The 11,031-nt window shown below is 34.4% G+C and overlaps 2 protein-coding genes and 2 non-coding genes across 4 annotated transcripts; 1 reads left to right on the forward strand and 3 right to left on the reverse strand.

Annotated features, from left to right (window-relative positions):
* Nucleotides 1–605: 605 nt before the first annotated feature.
* TRNAH-GUG (transfer RNA histidine(anticodon GUG)) lies at nt 606–677 on the reverse strand. The gene has a single exon. It is a non-coding gene; the product is annotated as a tRNA-His (tRNA).
* A 625-nt stretch (nt 678–1,302) lies between these two features.
* TRNAV-AAC (transfer RNA valine (anticodon AAC)) lies at nt 1,303–1,376 on the forward strand. Its single transcript has one exon. It is a non-coding gene; the product is annotated as a tRNA-Val (tRNA).
* A 933-nt stretch (nt 1,377–2,309) lies between these two features.
* Nucleotides 2,310–6,617, reverse strand: LOC102595696 (probable ADP-ribosylation factor GTPase-activating protein AGD6). Its single transcript, XM_006338968.2, has 3 exons — nt 5,655–6,617; nt 5,274–5,363; nt 2,310–3,177 (listed from the first exon to the last, which is right to left on the reverse strand). The coding sequence occupies exons 1-3, from the start codon at nt 6,450–6,452 to the stop codon at nt 2,686–2,688; spliced, it is 1,380 nt and encodes a 459-aa protein (XP_006339030.1). The 5' UTR covers nt 6,453–6,617; the 3' UTR covers nt 2,310–2,685.
* Nucleotides 6,618–7,325: 708 nt separating this feature from the next.
* Nucleotides 7,326–8,812, reverse strand: LOC102596034 (molybdate transporter 1). The gene has a single exon (XM_006338969.2). It carries the CDS (start codon nt 8,785–8,787, stop codon nt 7,429–7,431), a length of 1,359 nt encoding a protein of 452 aa, XP_006339031.2. The 5' UTR covers nt 8,788–8,812; the 3' UTR covers nt 7,326–7,428.
* Between the last annotated feature and the right edge of the window lie 2,219 nt (nt 8,813–11,031).

The following is an 11,031-nucleotide window of genomic DNA, read 5'->3' on the forward strand; positions in this document are numbered from 1 at the left end:
GGGGGGGGGGGGGGGGGGATCCAACAAGTTTAGGGGCCTGCTTAGGAGTTCGGCCAATATTTAATTTTTGATGTATATCTATATATATATATATGTGTGTGTGTGTGTGTGTATTTGCAAAATAAATTTAGATATATGTGTATGCATATTGAACTCTAAAAACTATATAGGATAAGATTAGAAGTGATTATATTAGATAAAGATCATCAAAAATACATAGGATAAAATTTAAGAGAAGGCTATAACTTGAATTTATTTGAATACGATTTATATAGACCTTCAGATGCATTAGTCAGTAGATGCAATATTATGGTGAATAGAACAAGATACACCTATTACACCATAAGAAAATGTCTCAAAGCCAATAAACTTTAGAATCAATATTGAGTTGGTTAAGAATATAACATATTGGAAGAAAAATTCATATAAGCAATATTAACTAATTGAAATTAAAAAAAAACCATTAAATTCACATCAAATCCGAGAAGACAAGCACAAAAGTTAGACATTCCTTTAAAAAAAAATTGAAAATTTGCTTATTATAAAATTAAATGAGTAGAATATATAGAGAATTCACATTAAGAAAGCAAAAAAATTACACAAAGTGTGGCTGCTGGGATTCGAGCCCAGGTCTCCACGGCCACAACGTGGAATTCTTACCACTAAACTACAGCCACAGGATGAATGCAAAATCGTAATAGATCTAATTAGTTAAGTCTTTTACGCTTACAAAATAAGAAAAGAATTTGGTTAGAAGCACAAATATATGAAAGATCATTATATATCATACCATATATTTCATACATGTGCATTTTGGTTTTTCATACCAACAATGATTTCTTAAGACGTTTGAAAATATACAAATAATCCATTTCTAGCTTCTTCTTTTTTGTATAAGTATTACTTATCGATATGTTATATGAATTTGATTCTAGTTTTAATTCAATTACTCTGGTAGGAAAAGCATATTTATTTTTCCTAATTAGTTTGGCATTTCTACAAGACCCTTCATGTTATCACACTTTCTTAAAAACATTTTATAGTCTGTTTGGTCAAGCTTTTGAAAGGTAAAAAAATGTTTATTTTAGAAAAGTAAGGTGTTTGATCAAGCTTTCACGAGAAAACAAGTGCCGATCAACATTACTACAAATGCATTTCGATAACATTCACAATCCTATCTGATTTATGATTTATCCTATGCACAAAATACTCCTTAACGGGTAAAAGAATGGGTATCAATAAACTAAAATGGGAATTTTTGTATATATGTCACTAATATTAAAAATCAACAAGTGAACAAAAGGTGTCGTGGTGTAGTTGGTTATCACGTCAGTCTAACACACTGAAGGTCTCCGGTTCGAGTCCGGGCGACGCCAATTCTATTTTGTGAAATAGACAACATTCTTCTTTTATTTTTTTTAATTATATATTCAATTAACTAAACAAGTTAGGAGGTAACGGAGTGTTGTTTTGTTGTTTGAATGTTTAGGTTTGTTCGGTTCATGTAGTTCTTGCATTAAATATCTATCATCATTTATTGTGTTTCGATTATCACATTATTTTGCTGTTGCTATTGTTCCTTTCTTGTAAGCTTTGCCGATGGTCTTTTGGAAACTGGCTCTCTATCCTACCTCATGGGGTAGTAGTAAGGTTCTGGGTACACTTTACCCTTCCCAGGTCCCATTTATGACATTCACTGGGTATTCACTGGGTATGTCATTGTTATTGTTGATTACATATTCGATATTCAAAATCAATTCAAATTTGAGCTCTTAGGGCTCACTAAAGGAGAAACACTCCCTACATAAGAAATGACTCAAAAAAACATTGAAACTTGTGACCTCAAGCATTTTTTGAGATACTTGTTAGTTGTTACTTGTTACTATAGCAAAGGATTATCTTATAAAAAGAATTATGGTTTTGCCGTATTTGTGCAGTCCAATTTTTCAACAAAGGAGATTGATGAAGTTAATCCCTTTACTCTTGAGGATGATTGAATATGAGATTGTTGAGCATGCAACACAATCGTTTGGTTTGAGGGATAAGATATTATAGTCGTGGGAATATATCGAGGATAAGTTTATCCCATATGTAGGATTTTTGATTCAGAACTTAATCTGACAGAACAGGCATAAACCCCTTTGGTTTCAAACAAGGACTAGAACAATTTACTTGCTTTCAGTTCTTGTTAAAGTAAAAAATGAACAAAAGAAAAGGTCAACAAGAGGATGTGTATTTGCATATATATAGTATATCATTACATGCTATTACTGATGGATAGCAACATAAAGAACAAATTACACCAGAACTTGATCAAAAACTTTACGCGCAAATGAATATATATTATGCAGCTGTATACAACACAAATAAATGGTACACGATTAAAGACAATCTCCTAAATACACGACCAAAATGCAGAAAAATAGTAAATACAACTATGGTCATTACAAATCCAAATGTAACCTAAAAGTTGTAACCTTGAAAAATAATGGGCATCAGAACAAAAACAGCTTGTTCTGTTTCCATCATTCCTTGTTTCTTGAACATGAGAGGCAATTAACCAATCATGTTTGTAATGCTACATACATCAACTAGTTTCAGAGACGAATCCTTCCAAGATGTAATCTGGTTGAAATCAATTTTGGAAGGGAAAATAATTACCAGAAGTTGTGGCATCTGCTACTCTTAGAGGAAACCTCCATCAGTCCATTTGGACTCTGATTTTCCACCATGAGCAACATGTTTATTGTTAGGTGCACTTTGGAAATTATCAAATCCATCATCTTTACCATCATCCCAACCAGCCCAGCCATCGTCATTACTGGATGTGGCCCCTCCGGTAGGATTTTCTTTCCTGTTGTCTTTACTATCCCAATCATCCCAGGACGCTGAGCTGACCGAATTGGCCTGCCTACCAGATGATTGTGCTCCTCCAGAAGAATTCCATCCTTTAGATGCCTGACTGGATTCCTTATAATGGCTGTTTCGTTCATTTTCACTTTGTTGCCAGCTATCGTCCCTCGGGTTTGGACCCTCAGCGAATTCCTCAACTTTCTGCGAAGCTAAAGCTAAGACCCCCTTCATGATACCCCAGCCCTTCTGTCCAATCTCAGTTGTTTTTGTTGCGACAACATTGACTGTTTCATTCATCTTGTAATCATAACCACCCTCTGCCACCTGTAAGAGTCGGATTACACAAGCATCTTACTGAACATTCATAAATCCCTGCCTCTTTGTCCAAAAAAACTAGAAACAATAGAGTTGAGAATACAGGCTATATGACCAAAAACTTAAATGAAGACTGGGAAAATACACAACTAACAGTATTGTGAAAGAGAGGGGATTGACTCCTGCTCGACTAAAGTATAAACGGTCAGTAAATTGAAAATTATATTATACGTTTGATAGAAATTCTCATCCCTATGAGCATTGAATAATCACTACGGACTCTTAAGTGATTGGAGAAGGATCAAACACAAACTAACCTGCAACTTTAGCAGAAGAAAACTCCAACTCATAATATGAAATAATTGAAACATATATTGCAACCTTTCTTCCTATGATGCCAAGTTCCGTTAACTTTTAAGTCACAATTTTCGGTTTTCAATTAATACAATTCGACTGTACTGTCTTCTTTCTCATGGCAAGATAAAGGGGAAAACTAATTTTACAGATGCTCAACTTCATATAGAGTAACTCCCAAGACGAGGAGTTCTACCATTAAGGATTATAACTAGAGAGGTGGAGAAAGACTCATAATATTGTGGAGGGAAATCTTGGTTATGATAAAGTGCAACAAACAATTGCTTCTTTCCCATGCTTTCCCCTAAGACCTTCATAGAGAAAAACTATCTTGAAGATGAATTTCCCTTTTGGCAGCCCCTAAGGAGGATCCACTTAGCTTAACCAAACTACTAGTAACTAGGCTAAGCATTTCCAAAACTCTCTCTCATCTTATTCAAGATATTCAAACTATAACATATGCATATATTGTTATGATTTATTAGACCTAATAGGTCCATTTCTAATTGAAGATACCAAAACATCTTATAAATTTGTATGGTCTTAGGGTGTGTCAAGAGGTTAAAACTAAAAAAAAAGTTTGAGAAGCTATCAAATAGCTATTAACCCAAAATTTCTCAGGCTTAGTACATGTAAGGTTTACACTTAACATATTTTGAAGTGTTTTATGAAGCTTAAAAGTCAGTAAAGCTCACAAAATCAATGTAAAACAGAATGAGCATGTTTTACTCCATCTATCTTATCTCCTTCTAATAGTTATTCAAATTCCATCTGATCTCATAAAAACAAGACTTATAGGCTAAAAGATTTATGAAGAGCATCAACCATTTCTCCCATTTACGTACTAAACCAAATTTTGAATTGAATCGGAGCATTATGTGGTCCGACCTTGTGCAGGTCCATATGAAAGGGTTACTAAGATATGAGGATTCGAATCTATAAGATCCCACATAAAATAGATGTATGAGGCTATCTATATACGAAAGAAAAATGCATGTTGCAATCATATACCATATTCAAACTTAGGATGTCAGTCTTAGTGGAACATGTCTTAATTTTTTGTTGAAGGGGATTTTTCATGCAACATCATTCAAGAGTTGCACTGATTATCCAATTTCAACACTTGATCCAAAAAAAAAAAAATCTAATCTCAATTTTCAAATCTCTGATAGTATCTATCTAAAAAAGGGAGTAGACTGATTCACGAAGCATCCCCTGTTCATACAAGATGCATGTCAAGCATATAAGTTTGATACATCACAAGACTTGGGTTGGTACACAACAAAATAGACAAATTACTAAATACCAGTTCAAGTTACAAAATAGTGGTCGACCGAAGAATATTCCGAAATTACATGTGTACGTCTGAGTGTGAATCATGTGTAAGTCCCAACCCCTTAGTAAAAAGATATAGGTTGTTGATAATGCAAATGTGATCGTAAATAGTTTTAAAGATTAAACTTCAAATGGCCATCCATTACTTTCCTTTGGTCTATCCTGTATTAGTAATACATTATTGCCAAGCATAATGCTCCGTGGCACATTACTTAGGACTTGGCATTTTACAAAACAAAGAAATATTGTAATTCAATTTGCTATTCAATTGAAATGGATTGAAGAATACTTGTAAATCCTAAGTTCGGATAAAGCGAGACTTCTTCCAACATTGAGGGAGAAAAGACATGCAGTGAACACTTATTAGCTCAGAAGGCATCTCCACAAAATTAGGTATAACAATCAATTAAAAGTACCTTTGAGCCAAACTCTTTTGTCCCTGCTTGAACAACAGTTGCAGCCGACTGCGCCGCTGAGGCTGCTATCATAGATAACCTACCGAATCCCTGCACACATAAAGCAGCAACCTCAACAGCTATACGCTAAATGATTTTTGACTCTTATATACTAAAAGATTCATTTTTTACAGTATCAGTTCAGTTATAAACCAATGATAAATAATTCCCTACATTAAGCACGACTGGATAACCGAGAACACAAGATAAGTAACAGGCTAAACAGGTGAAACTATACTGATACTGCAAACACAAATTACTTTTAATGTGAGTTAAATCTACAAAGATAAAGCATAAAACACCATAAGCCCCATAGAGACATGATTAGCTCAACCTTTATACCTGAGTAACAGCAGAAAAGACATCGCCTTGCGAATTGTTATTATTATTCCTAGGCATTGAGCCAGAACTTGATCCAAATCCAACATACTTCCCTCCTTGAGAGGGCGGAAGGCCCTCTGGCCGGGAGTCATTCTCAGCCATTTTCCTAGAAAAAAAATTATCCTTATTCGCGGCAGACTCCTCATACTGCGCCATTGTAACATCATCAGTAGACCTCGACCTAGCAGGCCCACCACCACTACCTCCACCACTCCTAAAATCACCCACCGTCTGATTTCTTCTCATATTACTGTTACTATCGCCACCTTCATCAAAACTATCCCAATTATCCCAACCAGAACTGCCACCTGAATTTCCAATTCTACTTCCACTCAACGGAGGTCTGCTACTACTGCTATTAGGACCTTTTACAGATTCCTTCACAACAGGTGGATCCTGCCAAGGTTTTCCCTCAGCCAGATTTTGAATCCTATCACGGTAAACAGAAGCAGATTTCGTATTGTATTTGGTAACAATATCAGTTTCTTTTGGGATTCCATATTGGTTCATGAATTTGTTCAACTTGTCATTACCTCCCAGCTCCATTTTCCGGAGCTGGATCTCGGACCATGAGTCCATGGTAACGGATCGGACGAATGAAATGTGGACACCTAGCCCACGGTGTTTGCCGGAGCATTCCAAACACATGAAAACTCCATAGGAAACAGAGGCCCATTGTGGATTCTTCTGAGAACAATCAACACAAACCTTGTTACCAGTTTGTGCTTGGAGATCTCGGAGACGACGTGATGCCGCCATTGTATCGGTTCGGACGGCCCGGATCCAATTCGGATGTCGGATCTGTAGAGAGATCGGAAAATGCAAAATTGAGGGAAAGAGAAAGATGGAGTGATCAGAACAGGGGAGGAGAAGCTGTTAAAACAGAAAATGGCCAGGAGGATAACGGCTGGTTTACAAACAAGGCTATAATAGTCCGAGAACAAAACAAATATATTTTTGTGACGGTACATCTTCATGTGTGCGGCTTAGTTTTGTGAGTGGACATGTGTCAAATTTTCTAATTAGTATTAATGACTATCGAGTGAATTCAAATAATAAGTCGTAATATTATTGAGGAAGATATATTTAGATACATATATTTTTTATATGAGATAGACAGATACACTAAAGAGAGAGAGAGGGGCTAGTGAGATGGGGAAGGAGGTGAGAGAGATTTGTTATGTATCTCAGACATGTGAATCACACTAGATACACATTAAATACATGTATTTGTATGTATCTAATGTGATTTGCATGTATTCGGGATGTAGTGTAATTCTCATGTATCCGGGATGTCAGATACATAGAAGAGTGGCGAGAGAGATGGGAGGGAGGCAAGCGAAATTTGTTATGTATCTCAGATATGTGTAAATTCACTTGGATATAATGTACCTAGAACAAATTACACTTAATTATTTGAAAGTTGAAATATTGTGTTTGATTTACATCTCATACGAGTTTAACGCGATTGTATTGTGGCGTTAGATTATATGATTAACAATTACTAAATTTTAATATGTTGGCATTTCTAATAAACTTTGGTAAATTTATGAGTTTAGACATAACTTAGAGAAATTAAATCAAAATTTGCATTGGTGAAGGTAACAGATATCCAATAAAATAGCCAAAATGTTCGTAAACTGATCAGGACACCACCGTCATTCAAACAACAAAAAAAATACACAACTTTATTTATTTACAAGAAGATGACCAACACACTAAACATGCAAGTTGCTTATGGGTTTCTATGAAACCAAAGTACATCAGAACAAGACTGACCATCACTACCCATATTCCTCATCTTAAGTAGCAAATGAACCACAATCCCACACAAGAAACCCAATGCAGCACTTGACCCAACTAATGAAACTGATGTGCAAACAAGTACCACAAATGCCTCTTCTTTAGTGTTCATATCTCTTGCACACATAGCCAATTCAATCCCAGCAAACAACAATAGAACCCCTAAAACCCCAACAGGAAATTGTGTCAAAACCTTCACCATTGAACTACCTAAAACCAACCCCAAAACCAACTTAGCCACACCAAGAAGTGCCACACACCCACCACTCCTACCACCAAACTTGTATTGCCCTGCTAGCCCACCTGCACCATGACAACATGGCATTGCACCAAACCAACAACCTATTAGATTCATCAACCCCACCGTCATCGACACCGAGGTAGCTGTAACTTCCCTCTCTGGAAACAAATCTGTTGACAGTTTACACACTGCAATCACAGAGTTTAGTACAGATAAAGGAAGTTGAGGTATAGTACCCTTAATAAACCCTTGCTTCCAAGCATGTTTTGATATACTTATTACTTCAATTTTCGATGGACCAAATTTAAACCCTTTTATCGCATTAGGCCCTCTTACAATAGCCAAAACAACACCTAATAAAAATATAAGAAAAGCTGATGGAAGTGAAAATATGATTTTCTGAACTTTTTTCCATCCTGTTTCACTCTCTTGATTATCGACGCGATCATCATCATCATCACCAGCACCATTAACAATCACAATAAAAACAGCACAAATTAAAGCTAACAACAATCCATCTAACCCTACCCAATCCCTCTGCGCTCCAGATTTTGATTTTGCGAAATCTTGTACATTTTTAATATACTTAACTGCTGTCATTGCAAATGACAAACCTTGTGCTAGTTGAATTCCCCTAACAACTGAAATTGGAATCAATCTATACACAATCCGCATCAATCCGGTGACGCCTAAAACGAATAAGATCCCGGCGGTGCAAATTCCGGCAGCCATAACTTCCGGTATGCCGAAATCCGGGTTACTGATAGCAACAGCTGCAATAGATTTCATTGGCTGAACAGGCATTGGTACACCATAGATAGCACCAGTTACAAAATTGTATACACCAGTGAAAATTAGCGTTGTGCCAAGATTTAAGTGACTGGCTAGGGTTAAAGCTAAGACAATTGGTATATATGTGCCTAAATCACCCATTGCACCATTCAATTCAGCCCATTTTGATTTGAATATCAAATTTTCCTTCAATTTCAACATGAAATTTGGCTTAGGTGCTTGGGAATGAGGATTATTTTCTTGAAGTGTGGAAGCCATAATGATGTATTTGTTGTTATGCAAAATCATGTACATGAATATATATGTATATATATAGTAAAATAGAGAGGGTGGCATTGACTTGCAATAAAGAATCAAGTAAGGATAATAGTATTTTTGACACTTTGAATTGAATAAATTTGGATTTTGACAAGTAGGCTCTTTTTTTTTTAATTTTTAATTTTTTTATTTGGCAAGTAGGCAGGATCAAGTGGTTAAGCACCTCCATCATCATCGATACGTTGCAGGTTTGCCCATTTAAGTCAACGTAAAAGATCAGCCAAAATATTATTGATTTTTCTGATGATGTTGGATGGGGAAAAGAAGATAAAATTTGAATTTGACATGTAGGCTTGAATTAAGAGGTCGAACACCTCCACCATCATTTCGTAAGTTGAGGGCTTGAGAGATAAGTGGGAACATGATTGACATTCGTGATGGGCGAGGTGGGAGAAAAGAAGATAAATTTGGATTTGAATACTTTAATTAATGTCACTAACTAACTTTCTTAAAGAGTGTGTCACACTTCAAAAATTCATTTGTTTAGAGGAAGTATATCATGTTTAAATTTCAACTAATTAAAATGTGTGCTTTATCACTTTTAGGTTAGAAATTTATTATGTTTAAACTATTTTTAGAATCATAGCACTCTTGAAGTATGAAATAACAATACAAACTTAATGTAATAAATTGATAATTAAATGATGAACGATTAATACTTTGTGAATTTTCACAATTAAAGGGATTAATAGTGCATATCTCAACTAATTAAAGGTTGAGTGTACAATCATAATAATAAATTTAATGTAATTTTACATAGGGTCTGTAGAGGGTGGTGTGTATGCAATATTACATCTATATCTTATAAGGGTAAAGAGGTTGTTTCTGATAGATTATCGGTTCAAATAAAGCATATCAAACTCAAGTACAAAAAGTAAATACATTAATAAAAACTAAAGATAAAGGAGAAGAATATTAACAAAAAGACAAACAAGACTTAACTGAAACAAAAAAACATGTATAATAAAATCGAAAAATAAAATAATAGGAAAAACTAGACAATACTCAAACACTTATTAACCTTGTATCGTAATTCTCACCCTTTATGTCCTCTTATTAAGGATCATATCCTTGATAAATTAAAAATGTCATATCAAATTTCACGAGTATTAAAATCAAAATTTAGTAATAACTGAGGGAGCAAAATTGCTATTAATCATATTAAATAAGATATTACAAGGGTAGCAAGCTAATTAATGTCAACTTAGAGCATCAAATGTCCCATCAAAGTGATGAAGGGCCATTAAAAGATCCCAAAATAATTAGAAGAATTGATGAGAGGTTGTTATACAATGAAAGATATTTGCCTCTGAATGTGGAGAAGGCATTATTCTTGCTTCCAAGCATCAAAGCTAATTATAAGGAATTTTGTTTGATAGCAAAGTTCTATGCAACAATAAAGAAAAACTATTTTTTGGTTGGAAATGTAAACGTGGCAGAAGAAAGATATGGTATAGATTCATGAGTTAAAAGTTTTATTCAACGAATTATTGACATAAATAGAATATTTAATAAAACAATGGAGTAGTAAATAAGTCTAATAAAAAAGACAGCTAACGTTGATATTATATCCTTTCGATGTCTTCTCAACCGAATCTGTCTTATATGGTTTGTATAATGTGATTTATAGCGGCGGCAGGTTATCCTGAAGTTTTCAAATAAGGCATTGATAATATAAAATAAGAAATTGCAAATGCATATAACGTAAAGTCAATTCTGATTATTCAACTTGTAAAGTTATCTCACTAAATTAACTTTTTTAGAAGTTATTCTCTGAAATTGATTGGAAAGTGCTAAATGACCAGAAAATTTGGCCAGAATTTGGCCAGAAAATTTAAAAAACTATAGTTAATAGGTATTAAAGTTAAAAAGGGTAAAAATATTTTAAAAGATAAAATATCATTCTGGCCAAAAAGATTTTTCCTATTACCAAATAAGCATAAAATTTAGTGACTTTCGTTAATTTTGTGCTTATGCTCGCTTTGTTTCATTTTTAAAATAAAATTTTGAAGTATATATTTACTAGTAGCATCCATGTTCACCAGTTACCACCCGTAGAAATGAAACATGATAATATTATCGACATTCTTTTTATCTTTCTTTTTAAAAGGAACGTCCAAATCTTATACGGAGTATTATTACACAAATAATTTACAGTTATTTAAGTTGGCACGATTAGCTTAA

This window comes from Solanum tuberosum, unplaced genomic scaffold (genome assembly GCF_000226075.1).
Source record: "Solanum tuberosum cultivar DM 1-3 516 R44 unplaced genomic scaffold, SolTub_3.0 scf00008, whole genome shotgun sequence".
In the NCBI taxonomy this organism is placed as follows: domain Eukaryota; kingdom Viridiplantae; phylum Streptophyta; class Magnoliopsida; order Solanales; family Solanaceae; genus Solanum; species Solanum tuberosum.

Bases quoted from the DNA above. Each gene is read 5' to 3' on its own strand.
- LOC102595696 (XM_006338968.2), bottom strand. From the start codon at position 6,452: ATGGCGGCATCACGTCGTCTCCGAGATCTCCAAGCACAAACTGGTAAC. The intron at 5,364-5,654 runs GTATAAAGGTTG...TTATGTGTGCAG, and splicing joins TCTTTTCTGCTGTTACTCAG to GGATTCGGTAGGTTATCTAT. The intron at 3,178-5,273 runs GTACTTTTAATT...CGACTCTTACAG, and splicing joins CAAAAGAGTTTGGCTCAAAG to GTGGCAGAGGGTGGTTATGA.
- LOC102596034 (XM_006338969.2), bottom strand. From the start codon at position 8,787: ATGGCTTCCACACTTCAAGAAAATAATCCTCATTCCCAAGCACCTAAG.